This window comes from Candoia aspera, chromosome 2 (genome assembly GCF_035149785.1).
Source record: "Candoia aspera isolate rCanAsp1 chromosome 2, rCanAsp1.hap2, whole genome shotgun sequence".
NCBI classification, from domain to species: Eukaryota; Metazoa; Chordata; class Lepidosauria; order Squamata; family Boidae; genus Candoia; species Candoia aspera.
Window position 1 is genome coordinate 123070416 of NC_086154.1, and position 21259 is coordinate 123091674.

The following is a 21259-nucleotide window of genomic DNA, read 5'->3' on the forward strand; positions in this document are numbered from 1 at the left end:
TCCTAAATTGTTTATGGAAAGGGAAGATGTTAGATATTTAATATAATGTTCTCTAAAATTAAAGGTGTTTTTCAATAACAAATGTTCAGTGACAAAAAATAATTTTCAGCATTGCATTGATACAATACATTTTTGTAAGGATACTTCTGTTGTAAATATTACTAAAAAGAAAGCAAAGAAGATGGGAAGACTCTTTGATAACAGAGATGATGCTTAAGCTATCTAGATTTGCATATTGTAAGATTGGATGGAGCAGGTGTGCCCCTCCCAGTCCTATTAGACAACTCAGCGGCCTTTGATATCCTGGTGGACCACTCATGAAGGTTGGAGATTAAAGGCACTATTCTGCAGTAGTTCCACTCCTTCCTTAGCAGGGAGTTGGGGGTGGGATCCAGTCAGTGGTTATAAAAGAGGAAAGGTCAATTTGGTGCCTGTAATCCTCCTCCTCTCCCTTTAACTTTTACATGAAGCCCCTGGGAGAGGTCATCCATTGGTTTAAAGTACAGTATCATCAGTATCAATATGCTATTGATACCCAACTTTACATTGCTACCCCAGGCCAGGCTGGAGATGATGTTAATGTCTTGTCCTGACATCTAAAGATTGTTAGGATGGGATGGCCTTCATTCTTCAAATTTTTCATTTCTGTCTCTTTGAGGATCTCATGAAGTCCATCCAAACACAATTTTCTTGGTCTTTCTCTTCCTCTCAGTGCACTTTTCCTTCATGCATTTGTTTTGTGATTTGATTCTCTTTCATTCTCTGTATATAACCATACCACCTCAGAGTTCATCTTTTGTACAGATCACCAATTTCTGATTTTAATACACATTCATTCATCACGCATTAATTCTTTCTCTCTCTCTCTCTCTCTCTCTCTCTCTCTCTCGTGCTACCACACACACTTTTTTAGTAACCCATTTCCACTTCATTCAACTTACTTTTAGGTTTCTCCTGACATACCCAGCACTCCCTTCCATATAAAAAAGTGAGTAGAAGCATGCTCTTATTCACGGTCATTCTTCCTTTCAATAAACTTGGATACTAGTATCAAGCCCCACACTACCCACTATCTTTCTATCAGCGTTTCCCATCATAAAATTTCTTCATCCAAATTCTCATCTTTAACATTCTACTAAATGTTCAATTTCATCTACTAGTTTTATTTTTTGCCATTTGTAAAACTTGCATTGTTTTCTCCATTTTCATTGTCAAAAGGAACTGTTGGTCTTTGGTATATTAATTTTTAGTTTCATACCTTGATGGAAGCATACCATCTATCCAACATTCACTGCAAATAAATCAGATTCTTAGATAATAATACAGCATAAACTGCGTACAAGGCTTCATGTTCATTATGTCTCCATCCAAACACCTCTAATGTCACTACAAGTATTCCTTACGCATTTATGTAAAAATACAACCAAGGGACACCACATATCCTTGTTTTATTCCATGCTCACTATTCATTTCAGCTTTATAGAGATAAAGTGTGTGTGTGTGTTCGTGTGTGTGCACGCACACACCTTCAAGTCACTCCTGACTTTTGGAGACTGCCTGGACTAGTCCCTATAGTTTTCTTGGCAACGTTTTTCAGAAGTGGCTTGCCAGTACCTTAGACTGGATTGGGAATGTTTCTGTGCTGCCACATCATGAAAGTCCCTTGTTAGCCAAAGAAATCCCCATGGCTATAAATTTGTCACTAGCAGTGGCTCGGCTAAAGGTAAGCCCAAAATAAGCTATTTCATAACTTGTTCAAAGCAGTCTTAGATCATGAGCTCCAGGAAAGATGGATCTAATATTAATTTCAGTAGCATTAGGTTTGGGGGAATCACATTTAGAAGCCTGACAAACTTACTTCTGTTAACTTTTTAGAAAAGAGTTAGCGTTGTCTTCTCCTACTGGTCTTAACAGATACCTGCTAGGACAAGCTCCTTTTCACTGACATTAAGAAAGCATTTAATTTCATTAACAGATACCTAATTCCTTCTTCTGCAAAGTACAATACACCCATTATTGTAGTAACCTATTACTCTGTTTATGGCCAGTGAATTTCTTTCAAGGGTAATGTTTGCAATTATTGTAATGGGCATCATTGTGAAATAGCATCTGCTGGTTTCTGTTGCCTGAAGAATTGTTACAAACATGCAGAGATCTTCATTTTTGCACAATCCTTATTTTTGTACAATTGTAGGAGAGTAAATTTCAGTTATAAAGGAGAATGCTTACTGTGTGTTTCTGTTACAGTCAGCTGACAAGGGCCAATGATTTCTTGAATTCTCTTGATAGCACATTTGCTTTTTTAAAACCACATGAGGGCAGTAGCACATTGCTATAACACAGCAAATACCACAGGTATCATTCTATTCCTTTAAGAAATGAATCAGTGTGATGAAATAATGTATAATATCTAGTTGCAGCAAAAGGTTCAGAAAATGGACAGATTCATCTTTTAGTTAATGATAAGTATTTATCTAGAACACCTGTCCCTAATATTTAAGTAATTATGATATACCAGTATGTAGTATATAAATTTATATCTTACAAATGGTTTCCATATAGCTCCATCTATGCTTTAGCCATAATCTTCTCTTCCCATTCTTTTATAAAACGAACAGCATTATGGGATTACTGATTTATTCTGGGTGAGCATTTCATTCTGACTCTAAACTGTTTTCCTTGATTGAGTTAATGGGTAGAGATACAACCCCAGGCAAAAGGAATTGCTCTAAGTTCTACTTATGTAAATAGGAAGCAATTAAACTTGCATCTCTCCTCCACTTACCATTCCTAAAATTTGGCAAGATACACAAAGGTGAATTCCAAAGTCATCTTTGATTGTTACACCCTGTGGTAATATAGAACAATGGGAATTTTTTTCTGTTACTCAGCTATGGGTTATTTCACCCAGAGCCTGTTCATCTTACTCATATGTCATAACATTCCTCCTGTTGGTCAATCTAAAATGAATCTCCTTCGTGCCTCGGCTGCCCCCCCCCCCATGCTAGATACAAGGTTCTTAGCATGTACTCCATCAATTCTAATTTTACCTCTACCACTCTTAGCCTTTCAGGGGTTTGAGATTCCTCCCCCCCCCCCATGTGTTAGGCTGTCTCCCCATTGACACCATGGTAAACTCTACGTCTGGGGTCAGCGGGAACCGATGCAAGTCTCTCACTGCCTCCCAGGCGATCGACTCTGCGGGCGATTTGTTGGGTGACGGCGGCTCTGGTTCTCTCCCATCATCGGACTCCTCCACCGCAGGGCTGGAACTCGGATCCTGCCTGAAACCCAAGGGTGCCAGGGTGAGGTTCAGTTCTCCGCTCTTACCCGTTGGCTCGGCCATCGTTAACTATTTTCCCTCACAAGAACTTTTCTTGGTAGGAGCTAACGGTATAACTTTTTTTTGATTTTCAGCTTTATGTAATGATTGCCTATCCTAAAACACCATCAGACTCATGAACAGGTTCATAAAGATATCTGATTTATTAAAGAATAGTATGCAGGATCACAAAGAAAGCTGAGAATGGGAAAAGCGCGCCAAATGCAAACTAAAAACCCCTCGGTACAAATGAGATCCCTCCCCGCGTAGAATCTTCCCAGGCTCACAATTCCAGGTGCTCCTAACGGCTTCTGATGGTCCGCGGGAAAAGTCCTTGAGCAGAGCACATAACCCAACCACATTCCATTGAAATGAACATAGATACAGAGCTTGGCACAAGGTTTCCCAGCAGCTCCCTCCCAACAGAAACACCCGTCAGCACCATGGCATGTGAAACATGATGTACAGTGCACATTGAAACAGTGAACATGACATCCAGCCATTTAACTGATATCCCACCGTATCCCAGTTAAAGCTGCTTTCTCCTTCCTCAAAGGAGTCCTGATTCAGAGACCGGTTCCCCTCCAAAATTGTCCTAGCCTGTCCTCACATCCACAAGGGCTGAAGAGATCTTGCCAGCTCAGTAAACAGCATTCAATAAGGGTAATGTGCAGAATTTCAGAGAGGGCGATGTAAGCAGTTAGGAATAGAATAACAAAAAAGCAGAAATAAGGATGGAGTGGGGTATTTCTATGTTTAATTCAGTATCTCTTAACTCTCTTCACATTTACTTATTTTACCCCAAATCTTTTCATTCTACTCCTTTGCTGTGGTACTCAATTAAATCTGCAAATCCTCATCAAGATGTATTCCCAAATATTTATAGTCTTTCAGTTGTGCCACCATGTGTAGTTTTTCCCCAAGAGTAATCGCACTGATATTAAATGTTTACACAATACCAGCTTCAGTTTTCTTGTAATTTATAGAGAAAGGGAATTGAGACTTAAAGATGAAAACAAAGTGCCTGCTGGATTCATCAAGTCCTAAGTTGTAAGTAAGGACAATCAGCTTGTACGTCAACATTGGAACCTTAACTGGTAATTTTATTTGGCTTAAAGCCTTAAAAATCTGATTACTTGCCTCTTCTCTTAAAGTGTTTTTGCTCTTGGGATGCACAATGTAAATGATCCTGCTAAAATTAAAAGCAAGCTTAACTTTTTCGCCTCATGCAAAGAAATTTTGTGGATTTATGCATTGCTTTGTACTTCTTTGTTCCTGTGCTGATTATATCTATTATTTTTTCTTAAGAACAAAATAGTAATTTATAAAGAACTGTTACTTCTATTTATTTAGGTCCCTAAATTTGCTTAGCTCGCTTAAGTGAATTTACCAAAATCAACTGCAGAAGAAGAAAACCGTTTATTTTTCTGGCCACTAGATGTCGCTGAAGTGAATAAAAACAATACAGTAAAAGGGTTCCTCAGAAAATATAGGTTCATTTGTTCAACGTGTAAAAGCATTAACCAGATTTTATGCTTTCTACATATCAGGCAAGAGAAATCAAGCTAGTGAGCTCCACAGAGATATAAAATGTGTTGCTATGACAACCAGCCTATGGTGCTTTCTCAGATCAGATTGTAGTCTCCCTGCTATTCGCAATTTGTTGTAGTGACTCACAGTCTAAATTTTTATATAGGTCTCATATTCCCTCTTCCTTTCTTTCGTACAACCTCCTTCTCCTCTTCTGCCACCTCCTCCCTCCTTTTTAACAATTGTTTGATGTGATGTCCCATTGGCAAATTATGGTTATCGCTCTTGGGAAATCCCCATTAAGCTGTAGCTTCAAATTATTGAAGACAAGGTAGCAATCACTGTTTGAACTGAACCAAGAAAATTGTGTGTGTGCGCACGCGCGTGTATCTCTGTATCTCTATACTATCTATCGACCTGATTTAGTATAAGCAATAGTGCACTGAGTAATACTGGTTAGTTAACCAAGTTAGTACTTTACTTGAATGAAAGAGGTCATGTTTACATTCTGATAAAATTATTGAGGGATGTAAGAAGTGCAGCATGTAGACCCGTATGCAGCTCGACACGTTTTGCAGCTTTCCAAAGACCACTTAAATATAGCTTAGATCCACAATTTCAGCCTGTTTTTTGGTATGTTTTAAGGGTTTTCAGGAGGCAAAACGTCACCTGCATTTGGACCATTTCTGAGTCCGAGCCCCACTTTGCAGCTTGGTCTTTAACAAGACATGCACAGACTGGTACAGCCCTTGACAGTCCAGCCATAAGTTGTGAGCCATTTGGGTGCATTGGGGAGTTTGCACAACTTGTTTTCCCTACCGGTTAAGCATACTGGATCTAAGTCAGATAAAATCAGGCCTGATGCCACTGGGTCTCAATGACAATGTTTATATACTTAGCGATTGGGGTTTAGGTTAGATGGAATAAGCTTGCTTTATGTTGCCATATGAAGAACTTACTTCTAGGCAAAACCTGATTTTGATAGAGAAAAAATTTCACACTTCAGTAGGAGAGATGCTATAATAGTTACAGTCCAATTCTAGAGACTGTTAGATAAGCAAATTGGTAGGTAGGATGACAAAGAATGAGGTTCCCCCCGGAATTCGAATGGCTCCCACCCTGCTGCTATTCCAAAGAGCCTTAAAGACCTGGCTGTTCACCCAGGCCCTTGGCAAAGATGACTGACGCCCCTTTCTTCTTTTTAGTTCCCTTCCGGGTTTGTTTTCTTTGCCATCATTGTTCTGTCTTGTGCTGGTTTTTTGTCTTTTTTATATTGAGTTCTGTTCTTAAATGCTTTTAGCGATTATAAACTGCCCGGAAGAGCTGGGAGTCGGGAGGCATATAAATTAAATAGTTGATGATGATGATCAGTGTCCAGTTAGAAAAGAGGCTAACTTCCTCTAGCGTGGCTTTCACACAAAAATTGGGTTTGCTCATAGAAACAAGTTGAACGTTAAGTTTTGACAATCAGTGTGTTTCACTTGTTAATCTTACCGATTATAATGCTATGGGTTTTGTAGCTATAGAAAGTATGTCTGCATGGTTCTCTACAAAATATTAAGATACAGGAATAGGATGTACTGACATTTCTCTTTACATCAGTTTCCCATCAGTTCCAAATAAAGGGATATGTGAATTACGCAGGGTTTCCAAGTAGCACAGTGGAGAAACAGCCATGATGAAGTGGCCTGTCTAATTATAGTAGCTAGAAGTGAGCTTGAGTTTGTTTCTACCAATATAGTTATTTTGTTTATATCCTAGAGTTGAAAATGTATAAAGTGTGTCTTGCCTGTGGTTACAGGGTAAAAGAAAGGTCCAAGATAAGGTGCGTCCAAACCAAAGAAAGTAAGATTACATGCATGTCTTGTTTTTTCCTTCTCTCAGTGCAACTAATTTTCATTTTTAAAAAAATCTAGGCTTTCCGTTTGCAAGATAAGATTTTGTGTGGTATTTTTGTTTGAATTTACTAAGAAATATTAATGCCTGTAGTGAAGAATGCAAAACGGGGCCTAATAGTGTTACAGAAGCGAAGCAGAAATTCATGTAGCTGTCTCGTGGACAGCTTGATATATGATGCTAATCTGTTTTGGCTTACACTAAATGAAAAGTTAAACCAGTGCTAACAAAAGCAAGTCCTGGTATCTAATGAAAGTGCATTGGCTTGAAACAAAGCATGGGGTCTTGTGGGCTGAAAAGGGGCAGAGATGAACTTAAGCCCCTTCTGTGTTTTACAGAAGAATAGAGGAAAATAGCAATGCTAATAGGTTCTACTCAACTAGCACTCACGCTATGAGAAAATTCTACCATCGGCACAAGGATTTTATATGATGTGTTGGTCTATATCTGCTTCACTGTTTTTTTAAATCCCTGTGTAAGAAACCAAAGGGCGAAGGCATCTTTTGCTGAACATGTTTTTGACTGTATTAAGCATATTATTCTCAGTTTTTTAAATGTATACCTAAAATTTCTCCCCTCACTAAGACAATGTAAGTGTCCTGCATGGCCTGAAGAACTATCCAGCACGTGTTGCATACTGCATGGTGAAATTTGGCTTGTGATAGAGTATGACAAATTATTGTGATTCCAAGATTGAAGGCTCCCTGTGTTCTTCACAATACTATGGGAGAAATTAACCAGTATTACCTTAGTTTGAAAACTTAAAAAAAAATATTTTTTTTCATGAAGTTATATATTAGAATCTTCATCTATTATTGCACTGGTCTTAAAGTCTGTTTCACATCCTGCTTTCTTCTTAGACTTGCTGAGAAAGATTAGAAATTAAACTTCTTTTTTTTCTATGTTGTTTTGTCCCAATTAATACTATTAAACTGAATGGGCATTTTTCCTGAGAATTTGATTCTGTTGCTGCCTATTTGCTGCCTATTAAAAAGGTTCCCTTTCAACTTCCTGTTTCTCAGTTGGAATTATTTTCTTCTGCCTTTATGCATGCCTTCAATAAACATGCAGCATGTTAATTCTTCTGGAATGTAATCAAAATTTGCAAAACTCACCTCCCCCCCTTTTTTTTTAGGGGGATAGGTTTTTCTGGATATGTAAGCCATCCGTCCTTGTTAGAAACCATGGCTGAAGGATACATGCCTTCTGGGATCCAATACTTTGGATTCCTGTAGTTGTAGAACAATGAGCAGATTATTTATGGCCATTATCTGAAATAAGTGCTTTTGAAACCAATAGCAGGGGTGGCAGGTGGGGGGAATCCCCCAACAAATAAGCATAATATAATTACCAAGTGTTACATGCTGCTTTGTGGAGATAGTGTAAAATTGTTCCCAGAAATTAGTTTTTGACTTTTAAACAGTAATTTAATTAAAACTATAAATCTTTTAAGACTGGAAAAATATGCACTACATGCTACAATAAAATAATTACAATATTTTATTTCCTAAAAATGAGAATGTGTAATTGTTTGTGTATTGAGTAACATTTCATATCCCTGCATTTGCCTTGAATATGTCAGTAATTCGATGGGTTATGATATTTTATTTCATAGTAACACAGAGTAACAAGTATATGGTTTAGGTGAGATGTATGCCTTGGACAGTGGTGTTCAGCTGTCCCAAAGTGGAAACTAAAGTTTGCTAATCGTTCTGTAAAATCTCAAGTAATGTGGGGCATTTTTCCTCCTTGGCAGTGGATCACCAACCTTGGGAAATGGACATGTTATATCCCCTTGAAATGACAGAAAGAGAAAAATTGCAGGTTATATAGTATCACATTGTATCAGCACTTCAAGTCCCTAATGTTAAAATGGACATTATTGAATATTGCAGATATTTTGCCCCATTTCTTTTTTATTATTTTTTTTTTAAGAAGCACTTTATTCAATTTCAATATATATAATTAAAATACAGTATAAAAATATACGAAAGCAAGAAAAGATGGCTAAAGAACAAAGAAGAAACTATAAAAGTGAAGAAACGAAAGATAGTTTCTGATTTCTCCAATACAGATATAAATACAATTTTGCCCCATTTCAAAGGGCTGTCAGATAGCCCTTGATCATTTCAGTTAGCATGGTTTTGCACACAGCATTCATCACTGGAGGCCATAAGCAATACAACACTTGATACTTTTACCAAATCTGAAATAGGTTATTTCAAATGCAGTCCTGTGATTCTAAATCATTTTTTATACATTTGGGCAAATCATGCTCACTTTGGCAACACAGAACTGAATGCATGCAAATGCCTTTTAGGGGACATTCTTTAACTTCCAATAGTAAGTTTTGCAGTATATTTCTGGACTTTACATATTTACATTATGCATTTCAAAACATTTCTTGATAAACAATCTAATGCTTCTAATGATATATTGCAGTTACTATTCTATGCAATTCACTCAACAAGACATATCATTGAAGAGCAAGGCCCCTTCTGGATCCATTCCTGGAAGTTATGAAGCAGCCGAGTTGCTTGAAATCTGACCTAGTGTAGCTGCTTTGAAACTCTCCTACCCACCATCCTTCCTGGTGATGGACAATGTTGTATGAATTCTTAACATAATTTTTATAATTTTGGAGTTTTTTGCTCCAACTCAATTGTCAACATTTGCAGTCTTCTTTCTTTAATCAAATGATTGTTTAATACTGGTACATCACTTAAGACATGCCAAGATCTTCCCCACGGCCACCCCGCAATAAGCCCTGAAGTGTGTTTTGGTGGACTTCATGTGTCTCCACGGTTTACCGTGGGTGGTTGTGGGGGAGGCCTGAGGAGAATGTTACCATGAAAACAGCACAAATGTTTCCCAACTCCCAATATCCTACTGTACGTGCCTGTTTTTTTAGAGAACTTTTTTAGAAGCTGACAGCTTTCTACATGTATATTAAAACATCTGCACAATAGTGCTGAAATGATGATATGGCATGTATCTTAGACTTATGTCTGACTGTAAATAATGGATTGAAAAACATTTTATATAAAGGATTGCTGTTTTAGTTATTCCAATGTATGCCTCTGCAAGCCATAAAACCCTTACCAAAAGGCTTTGAATGCAATAATGTTTTACACTGAAATCAGCATTTGATTAGAAATAAATTATGATGCTTGGAAAGTGGCAATGATTTATACAATACACTATTCAGTTAACAACGTTTTTCTTTTTAAAGAAGCATTACAAACTGATAAAATGATGCTTCTACAAAGTGTGAATTTCAGCTAGAACATTTAAAATGTTTAGCATATTATTGCATTCAAGCTGCCATCCTATTCCCAGTTGCCTGAGAATAAAATATATTAAACTGAATGGGGCTCTTACATCTGAACAGGTGGAAGTACCTAGGATCATATAAGCCCTGCATTTTACTATGAACACTGTTCATGATTGAAAAGAAAAAAAGGCAATTGACTTTTGAATTTTTAGCATGAAAGTAATGACTTACGTTGTTTGGACTTTGTTCTGTTAACCCCAAAAAAGGTGTTGCTTCTATTTCTCTACTATTCATATCACTTCAACAATAACCATAATTTGTGTTTGTTCACTATTTATTGTGAAGTATCTTCTGAAAGTACAAACCTTCAAACTCATCCAGATCTTCCATCATTTCTAGAACCAAACTGTAGGTCTTATAGCAATTTTTGTTTGTTTGTTTGTTTGTTTAGAAAGCCAAGCTTGGTCCATCAGCTAACAAAGTTATAACTCCAGTTGAAGACCGGACTTGTAACTTACCATCCAACAATCTTGATCAGGTTAAACTAACAGATTTCAACTTTCTAATGGTGCTTGGAAAAGGGAGTTTTGGGAAGGTAAGAAGTACTGATAATTCGCAAGGTTCTTTTAAACAACGTGGTTTCTAAAACATGTATACAAATAACAAGAAGGAAATAAGGGAGGGATGCAGTGCTTCTGATTCTTGAAAAAGGGAAAAGAAAGATAAACTAAACTGGCACCAAAACCCTGGACAATGTACACCCCAAAACACTCCCAAAGTTCTTGTGTATATGCTCCTTGTGCTCACAGTAACATAGGGTAAGCTCAACGAAAAGTTAGAAATAATGAAAACTCTTTCATACCATTCCCAAATCTATAATTTCTGATTTGAAACAGAAGATCAGCAGTACATTCATATTTTAAATGCAGTAACGTATTTGTATCTTTAAAATAAAGTGAAGTTTTGATTGTAAGGCTTGACATTTCATGGCAGAAATATCTTAAGTGGGAGTTCCTCATCATGTGTAAAGGATCCCACCACAGTTCCAGGTTGCCAACATTTCCTGAGGGAAGAGACTAGCTTTGCAGTCCCTGGTGCTCTCTGAGCCTTGTTGTTTTCTTGCAGACGTTTCATTGCCTGACTAGGCAACATCTTCAGTGCTCTAATTGCTTTGATTAGAGACTAGCTTGTTATGGAAGATAGTTCAAAACTTTTATTTATACTGAATCAGATGTAATTATAATCAAGCAATGGTAGCTTAAATCATATGGTATTTTAGCTAACAATGAGTGGTTGCCTAAAAATTTATTTGAGGACAATATATCAAATTGTACACTTGCAAAAATCAAGGTCTATCCATGTTTGAATAGAAACTTGGGTATTTCAGACACAGATTAGTACATGCAATCTACTGACAGTCAGAAAGTCATCTACAGTGATGATCCAACTTCCATATGACTGAAGCAACAGAATAAAACCATCTTTTACTTTAAAAGAAGGCCAGCCCCAGGCTTTGTAATCAGTTTGATCTGGAGTCAGATTGTATCTTGACCCCAAATTGTCCATTATGCAGAACAAACTAAGGGTCAAGATTTGTGAGTGAGGGCGTAATTTCATACTATCTTATATCTTGTTTTTAGGGAGACTGAACTAACAAGAATTAGAGACAAATGGGGGGGGCACTCTTTGGACTCAAAGAACAATGGGCTAGGTCAAAATTGCTTTTTTACAAGTTTGCTGTGTATTTGACTTAACTCAAACTTAACAAGTACAGTAGACTCTCAGTTAACCAGAACTCAAGCAACTGGCACTCTCAAGCAACGGGCAGAAAAATCGAACTGGCACTCAACTGGCACTCTCAAGCAACCGGGAAAAAAATCTGTATCTCTCTGTTGCCATCTGGTGGGTATTAGTATAGTAACTCTCAAGCAACCAGAAACTACATTTATCCGGCACCCATCAGTCCCCATGGGTGCCGGTTAACTGAGAGTCTACTGTATTGAGCAGTAGTCGCATCTACCAAAATGCTTGGGGAAATGTGGCATGAATTATTTAAATGAAAATTGGAAATGCAGATCACCCAGTAAATTATTTACAGAAATGTCAATGCACTGGTGAGAAATAGAAGGTTCTGCACTTAGGTAGGAAAAACCAAATGCCAAGGTACAAAATAGTTGATAGCTGTCTTAGCACTAGTACACGTGAGAAGGATCTGGGTGTCCCGGCAGGCCACAGATTAAGCATAAGCCAGCAGTGTGCTGAAGCTGCCAAAAGAGTCAGTGCAATCTTGGGCTGCATCAGCGGAGGTATAGTGTCAAGATCACAGGAAGTGATAGTAATGCTCTGTGCTGCGTTGGTCGGAGCACACCTGTAATATTGTGTCCAGTTTTAATTGCCATAATGTAAGAAGGAAGCTGAGGAACTTGAGAAAGTGCTGAGAAGAACAACAAAGATGGTGAGAGGCTTGGAGTCTAAATCCTGTGAAGATCAGTTAAAAGAAGTGGGTATGTTTCACATAAAGAAAAGAAAACTAAGGGGGACATGATAGCAGTCTTCCAATACTTGAAGGGCTGTTGCAGGGAAGGACTGGACGTACTCTCCACCGGCCCTGAGGGTGGGAAAGACCCTGCAGGTGGAAGCTTTACAGAGAGAGACACAAACTTAAAACCAAGAGGAATATCCTGACTGGGAGAGGAATCAAGCACTGAAAAGCCTGCTTCCTGAAGTCATGGGTGCACCCGTCACTGGAGGTTTTCAGACAAAGATTGGACAGCCATTTGACTAGGATGATCTAAAATTGCACTAGAGGGCCTCCAAAGTCTCTTCCAATCCAATGATTCTATTACTTCGTTTTGAATCTGAAAAGGAGAAATGTCAGAGACGTAGCAGATTTGTTAATAATTCCTTTAGATGCTCCTGTTAACAAAGTTGCACTCCAGTATTTGCCTACAATCTTAATTTGCTTACATGAGGGGTTAGCCTCATTGGATTCCATGGGGTTTCATTCGGAGTGGATACATATAAGATTTAGTGTCAACATAATTGAACTTGCCATTTCAGGATCAAGCTTCTGTACGATTTGAGAGTCAAGTAAATACTGCTTTGAAAGCATTATGCAATGTGGAGAGCATATTACATGTTGTTTTCTGAAGCTACAGAGATTCCACAAGCAGCTGGCAACGAGACTACTAGCCTTCCAAGAAAAATCTTGCCCTATCTTTAAGCAACCACGTGTTTTAATGGTTAAAATTAGAATTTGCAAATTAGGCAAAACTAGTCTAGCTGCTAATGATTTATCATAATTTGTGCTTTGATGGAGGTGTGATAAAATGAGGAGTTGTGAAACTTGTTTTCCACAAAAGGGGCTGTTTTGTGCTTCTTAATTATAATCCATTAAATAATATGTAATCTTTACATCAAGAAACAAACAGGAGAGATGATTGGCTTATTTATTTATTCATTTTTTAAATCTATATAGCCACCCAATCATGTGCACCTCAGGGCAGCATACAAAATAAAAATAAAACTTAACAACCGTTGATCAATTTTATTACAGCCTTTAGCCAGTATATAAAATGGAGATAAAAGAGGAAAAAAGTATCGAAATAGATAACAATATTTTTTTTAAAAACCAGTAAAAGACCATTAAGAAATTAAAAAAAACTAATAAAACATATCACACACAAGGTAACTTTGTACAACCCAAAACAACCAAAATAATCAGTATAGGCACAACATCTCCTGACCCAATACCTGAGGGGAAAGCCAGGTCTTAAAAGCCTTTCAAAAGGCAGGTAGGGTTGAGGCTATCCAAATCTCATGGAGAGTGCTGTTCCAGAGGACAGGTGCAGTGACAGAAAAGACATATATCCTGGGTCTCACCAGAAGACAGTGTTTAAGAAATGGGACCCAGACCTTGGATAGCCAAGGGTTGAGATCTATAACTGGGTATGATCTGCATAGTGATTATATCTATCCCCACAGTGACCGGTGACCTCATCCAGAAGCCTCATGTAGATGTTAAACAGGAGCAGGAACAGAACAAATCCCTGAGATACTTCCCCTCAGAGTAGAGGCTGAGGGCTGGACCTCTCTTCCCCATCAACATTGTCTGAGACTGACCCTGGAGGAAAGAGGAGAACCATTGTAACATCATGCCTCCCATCCCCAACCCCCTGAGCCAGTCCAAAAGGTTACCATGATCAATGGTATTGAAGGTCGCTGAGAGATCAAGGAGGACCAGGAAGGACACACTTCCCCCATTCTGAACCAGCTGCAGGTCACTGAAAAGTGCAACTGATGCCATCTTAGTGCTATATCCTGGTTTGAAACTACATTGAAGTGGTCCTTACAATCCATTTCCTCCAAAGTTCTCTGAAGCTGCAGGGCGACCACCTTCTCAACAACCTTCCCCAGAAAGAGAAGGTTGGAGACAGATAAAAAATTATCCAACACTATAGTTGGCTTCTTGAGAAAGGGGCAGACAACTGCCTCCTTAACCAGAGGTAGAACTTCTGCTCTCTCACCACTGCTTAGACCCGCCTACAGATCACTTCCTAGGAGGCCTTGGCCAGGAAGGACATGAATCTAACATGCTGGTGGCCACCATAATGGCTTTGAGATCCCTGTTAATTTCCTCATGGCCAATGGGCACAAACTCTTTCCGGATAACCTTGAAAGATCCATACCACAACCTGAACAGTTGGAGTCCAACCCAGAGCAAATCTAAGGAACTTTATCTGCAGATGCCTCAAATAGTCCTCATAGCAGTCCTTCAGATGGTCATCTGACCAATCCCTCCCTAAGAAAGCCACTGGACAACAATCCATGGATACAATAAGAATGGAAAAATAGTTGCATTTTGCTGCTTTTATTGCCACTGTGTGATCCTTAATAAAGGTTCTTAGACCTGTGTTCAATCAGTTTTGCTGTTCATCTTCAGTAACACTCTAGGTATTTCTTCTGCCACTTCATTTCCCAAGTTCCTCTGAAAACAATGTGGCCTCTAGGATCCACATGCAGGAAGAGGCAGTGCAGGCTTGATCAATTTTAGGGCCTTTGTCATCCTTTTATGAACTGCTCAAATAATTAGTCTTCAATAGTTTTTACATAAGAAATGGGAGAGTTGCATTGAAAAAACAACGGATTTCTTAGAGACTGTGCAAGTTAATGAACTTCTGTAGGGAACTGAATTACTAGAAACGCTTTTCCATATTTCTGATAAGAAATTACTCATAGTCTGTAGGCAGCAAAATATTCACCCTCTCTTTATTTTTGCTCAGGTGATGCTAGCAGAACGAAAGGGAACAGAAGAACTGTATGCAGTCAAAATATTGAAAAAAGACGTGGTGATTCAAGATGATGATGTGGAGTGTACCATGGTTGAAAAGCGGGTTCTAGCTTTGATGGACAAACCTCCTTTCTTAACATACCTTCACTCTTGCTTCCAGACTGTGGTATGTGTTCATACATCATCCCTGTGGTATGAGTTATATCACACATAGAATTTGCGGTACTGACTTCACAGAGCTTTTGAGCTGTTTGAATGAAAGTGGGAGTGGGGTGGTGAATAATATAGTCCTCTCAGCTGATATATTTATGTGTCAGCAGAAATAAGGACAGTGTTTAAAATGGAAAAATGTAGGTTAGTTGCAGAGCATGGAGAATGGGAAGGAGGAGTTGAACAGCTAAACTCCTGCCATCATCCTGACAAAAGTCCGTCTCCAAAGCTACTATTTGCATTTCTTAATAGTGAAAGGAAAATAGCAGCTTAACAGAGGGAGGAACAAAGAGAATGAATATTACTTGTATACATGACATTTAGGTTGGCCATAGGTTCTTTAAATGAGGATGCTGGAATCACATCCTAGAAAGCAAGATTCTTCGGATGTAAATTTCTAGTAAATATGCTTCCATTGGTAGCCAGTACTATGTATCTAAGGAAAGAGGTGGAATGTTCAGAATTAAGCAATTTGACTTGTTCATACTTTATCTTTAAAGTTTTTTTTTTTTGAGTGGGAGGGGAATCCACCTCATCTTATTGATGTAGTTAGTAATACCAACTGCTGCTATAAAAAGAAGGAAGATCAAATATGCACCTGTATATAGAACATAGCTTCGAAGTTGATCTAATTAGACCTATAATTGCTTTTATTATTTGGTAATTCATGTGACTATTTTCTAATTATGTAAGTGCACTTAAGACTCTTTCCCCAGTCTTCTGTACTAACAATTCCTGAGTGGCAAGTCCACTGCCTGACATATTCGTTGGTTTCATATTGTCTACTAGGATCGCCTGTACTTTGTCATGGAGTATGTCAATGGTGGTGACCTCATGTATCATATTCAGCAAGTAGGAAAATTTAAGGAGCCCCAAGCAGTGTGAGTGCCTTTTCTGTTGATTTTAAATCAAATTTGTCATTAAATTTTATGTTTTAGGAATATGCATCTTTTCATTCCCCACCCCACTTACATTTTCTAGTTTGTGTGTAATTGACACAGTTTCACAGTAAGGCTAGCTTCAAAAACGTATCAATATTGCATAGGCTTAAAACTACTCAGAAGAATTAAATCTTAGCATGGTTTCTATTAATTTCATATAATTAATCTAGTAAACATTTTGAAAGGAGCTACATTTCTTACGTTATTGTATTATGTATGAATCATTGAGTAAATAAGGTTTAGTGTGAATCACAAGCATTTTAGAAACAAGTGATGTGGCACTACGTGCTGTACGGATTGTCCAAGAGCAAACTAATAGTGTGCTAGGGTTCTCTTCAATTCTTGCCTGATATTAATAATGCCTTGTCATAAAGGAGGAGAAAAAAGGTTATAAACCTGTCTTGGATGAGCTCTTGGTAACTTGCCAGAGGAAGTAGGAGGGAACAAAACAAAGTAGTACTGCAGGGAGCCACCATGGATTGGGGATGTCCTTACCCTACCATCTTATCAGCAACTCTGGACTTCATGATATATATACACCTCCTTGAGCCCTCTTTAAAAATGTAATGGTCAAGCTCTAGAGTTTAGAGCCTGCTTCACAAGGCACTGATGTTGCATCATGACCTTTTGGGTGGAGGAGACTTGTTTCTCTTGCTTGCTGAAACTCCAAACCATAAACTGGGGTAGGGGAGGAGGAGGGGTAATCACTGCCTCAAAGTATTGAATAAGTTGGAGACTTCCAATATTTAGAAAGAAAAGAAAGTATAATTTGCCTGAAGTTGCTCAGAAGGAGGCTGGTTTGGGTGTTGGCTGGCTGTAGCAAAATATCTTCACTCTGTTCCTTGTCTATCTGTAGAAGACATTACTATAAGTTAGCCATGTGGCTAGGCAATTTTAGATTTTGAATTTAAGGTTTTGCAGGCTTTACTGGAGTTAGGATTACACATCTCAACATAATTTCTCTTGTAAACCGCCCAGAGTCATTACTGAGATGAGCAGTGAAGAAATGCGATAAATAAATAATAAACTGAATATCTGTAACTATTTGTATGTTTAGTTGGTTGCCCTTGACTATAAAAAAACACTTTTAAAAATAAGAACAGGAAAAAGAAACTTGCACCAGTATTGTCATTCCTGGAGTATTGATGGTGAGCCTCTTTGCTGTCTCCATCACCTGCCATGCTACAAGATGTCATTTGGAGACCACCTTGACTGCACAGCCCTGGATTTTTGCCCTAAAATCCAGCCCTAGGCATAATATGGAGGCAGATGTTTTAATAAATCACAAAATTCCGCATACAGACAGAAAAAGTAATATCAGAACCCTCTCTTGTAAATAACAGAACACTGAGTCACGGCATTAATGTAGTCTTCTGTGGCTTGCAGCCATTGTATTAATCTTGTCCCATAATCCTGTGTGAGCATCCTTGCTCTTGCCCAATGAGATGACTCTGTGGAGGTATGCTCATCTTCCTCCACATTCTGCAATGCGAACATTTACACCAGGGGGTTGATCTCTTGGGGAAGGTTTTCCTTGCAACCTAGAATCCAGGGCAATCAGGATTTTATAATCATGCAGGGCTGACTGTTCAATACCAGCCATCAGCCTCTAAACTTTATAGTGTAGATGAATCTACCAGTGGGAACTTGATGGAGGGAGAGAACCAGTCCTCACATTCTTACTCAGTCAGGTCCAATGGTGTAAAAGAACATTTCTGAATGGATGGTTGTAGGTGTTTCAAAACTTGCAGATGCAGGTAAAGATCCTTTGATTAGCATGAGTTTTTTTTTGTCAGGTTCTATGCAGCAGAGATCTCAGTGGGCCTTTTTTTTCTCCATAAGAAAGGAATTGTTTATCGGTAAGTATAGCAGCTTTGTGTAACAATACAAGTTTTGTCACAGGTTATTAAAAAAGCAGTGTTTATGGGGAAAGGTGGGGGAAAAAAACCACTGAACTGGGAACAATTGTATTCCCAATTAACAGAACACATTAAAAATATTTATTTTTATTTACAGTTGCTTATTCACCTTGGTACCCCTAACAGAAGTCTTCAGTGCTATAAGATTTGCAAAACATCTAAAAACTTTTTTTGTTTAAGCATTATAAGACACAGAAATGCACCTAAATCAGTCTATTTGTTCTCAATAGATCCTATAAAATCATTGAATTATACAGCAATCAAGTCAAAGATTTGAGTTGTATTTTATACATTTAAATAAAGTATCATCACAAGAGATGTAGAAGTGAAATACCAAAAAGCAGCAGTCTTGCAGCAATAACAAACAGTAGCAAAACAAAAGCATAGCTTTATGGTTTACTTTCATGGACTAGTATGCTTGACCATGAAGCCTGTTCCATAGACATTTGGACCCCAAAGCCTGTCCAATGAATCCCAAATCTGACTTCACCCAAGGAAGGGGCTCTGAACAGGATTTGCCCAAGGTGTATCAATAGGAAGAGAGTGTTGTGGTGTTTGCTTTAAGCTATACAATGGAAGAGAGTATCTGTAGCTCAGAGTTGAACTGTGGAGTCTTTGATGCTCTCTGAGTTTGGTTGTTTGCTTGCAGACGTTTCATTACCCAACTAGGTAACGTCATCAATGCTAGTGAGTGTGGGGTTTGCTCCCTGTTTATATGCAGTACTGTACAGGGGTACTTGACATACAGTTTGATTTGTATGGTTATGTAAGCAACACAGTGGCAAAATGCTCCATTGTACCCCCAGACATCTCCCTTGGCACATACAAATAAGTTGTCTGCAGACCTTCTCAACAGGTGACCAAGTTTGCATAGGAAAATACGGTCTTTATGCTATCCTGGTTCTAAGTTATTTCTTGTAATGAGACTACCATCAGCATTTCTGACAGCTGATGTTTAATATTCTAAATTGCTGTGATTTTTTATAGAGATCTGAAATTAGATAATGTAATGTTGGATTCTGAAGGACATATTAAGATTGCAGACTTTGGCATGTGCAAGGAGAATATGAGTGAAGGAGTGTCAACAAGGACCTTCTGTGGGACTCCAGATTATATTGCACCAGAGGTATTTATTGTTTGAGATATTATGCACCATGAACATAATTCTTCCAGAAGAAATGTGTAATGTACCTTTGAACAATCTCCCAGTGCTAGATTTTCTAACTTGATTATTCACTGTTGATGATGGAAATGAGAAAGATGATAAATGTTGATAAACTACACAAACCCAGGTTTCCTGCTGCTCTACAGTCAGTAAGGAAAAATGATGGGGAGCTGGATGAAATTATTGTCCCTCTACACTTACCGCTTAAGCCCATTCTTAGATAACTCTATAGGCATCTGTAGGAGGATAAAGGTGGTGGCAAAGGAGGAAACCTCTGTCGTGACATTGAAATGCAACCTCTGGCTTACGTACTTGTGTCTGATATTAGGATGCATGAAGATATGAAAGGCTGCAGTTTGCATCATGAGATCATGATGTATTCATCATTTTTTTCTGTCATCACAGTTTGTACTGAGTGCTTATGTCCAAGTCTGTGACAAAAGGAAATATTTGATAGCAGTGGCTACAGACCCCAGGGTAAAATCTGTCCTCATCTCATTGTACCTTAAATTAGTGTCATCCAGGTTCATTCTTTAGAGGGAAGTAAATCCATATCATGATTAATTTTAAATATACATGATATATCCAGACTCTTCAGCTTCCAGTATTGCAAAGCCAACGAATGAAAATTCCTTCTTCTCCAATCCTTAGCTTTCCATTCTGTTCTCTTTACAGCCAGAAAGAGAATAAATCAGCTTCCCAGTTACTCGTGCTTCGAAATACACGTTCTTGCAATTAGTGCCTTGAATAGCACATACTGCTCAGTCTTATGAATTAGTTAACTAATTCCCTAATCAACTAATTTTCTGCATTTGTTTATATTTGGAACTAAAATATAAATGAAAATCCACATAAAATATGCTAGTTTATAGTATTTTTTAAAGTCTCTTTGGAGTCTCAGAAAAGAGCAGTAGCTTAGTATTAATATTCACTTGTTGTGAAATTCTGCTGCTATTGTATAGTAAATGGATTTTCATTTCTTCTGTCATAATGAGCATTTTAATAATATTTTTGATAAAACTCAGAATCTGATTGCCTGACTCTACCTATGAATTTCCATTGAAACTTTGTGCCTAGAACGAGCATTTTACCCAAACCATTTTGCGGTAAAATCCTTGGCTTAACCCTTATAATGTATTTGCTTGTTTATTTTACAGCACTTACAATCTGCCCTGATTCCAAAAGAATTGGGGCAGGATTCATAACCAAGCCAAAAGAAAAGAAATAAAGAAGAAACACGTAGTAAGAAAGAACTAACTCCCAACAGTATCAGAAACAAAGAATAACCACATAAGTACCCCTCAGCCCCAAATAGGCGACCGCACTCAGTCCGCTGGACCAGAAGCACATTGAAGTGAAACAGCTTTAACTTGTTTCAAGAACTGCAGCAAGGCAGGGGCTGCAGTGTCCTTCTGGAGAGGACAGTATTCTGTAGGGCGAGGGCTACTGCAGCTGTCTCACGTTTGCCCCCAGAGCTCACAAGGGGAGGGGACTGTCAGCAGGGCCTCTCTCAGTGACCAGACTAGATGGGCAGATTCACTTTTGGCAAGGCATTGCCTGGTGTATCCCAGTGCTATGCCATTTAGAACTTTACTCTCTGGCTCTCAGTAAAATTTATTTCTTTAACCAGTGGAGGCCTCAGACAAAAGCAGTCTGTTGTTTTCTTCGACAACCCCTTAGGTGAGGGAGGAAGAAAAAGAGAGAAGGGGGAG

At 38.3% G+C, this 21259-nt stretch overlaps 1 protein-coding gene across 1 annotated transcript in view; it reads left to right on the forward strand.

The window, feature by feature from the left end:
• The window catches only part of PRKCA (protein kinase C alpha), a 219713-nt gene that overhangs the window by 177017 nt on the left and 21437 nt on the right, over positions 1–21259 (forward strand). Inside the window, exons 9-13 of the mRNA XM_063293481.1 lie at positions 10474–10617; positions 15305–15478; positions 16312–16403; positions 18260–18322; positions 19370–19508. Of these exons, the coding sequence (XP_063149551.1) occupies positions 10474–10617; positions 15305–15478; positions 16312–16403; positions 18260–18322; positions 19370–19508 (612 nt within the window). The remainder of the gene's footprint in view (positions 1–10473; positions 10618–15304; positions 15479–16311; positions 16404–18259; positions 18323–19369; positions 19509–21259) is intronic.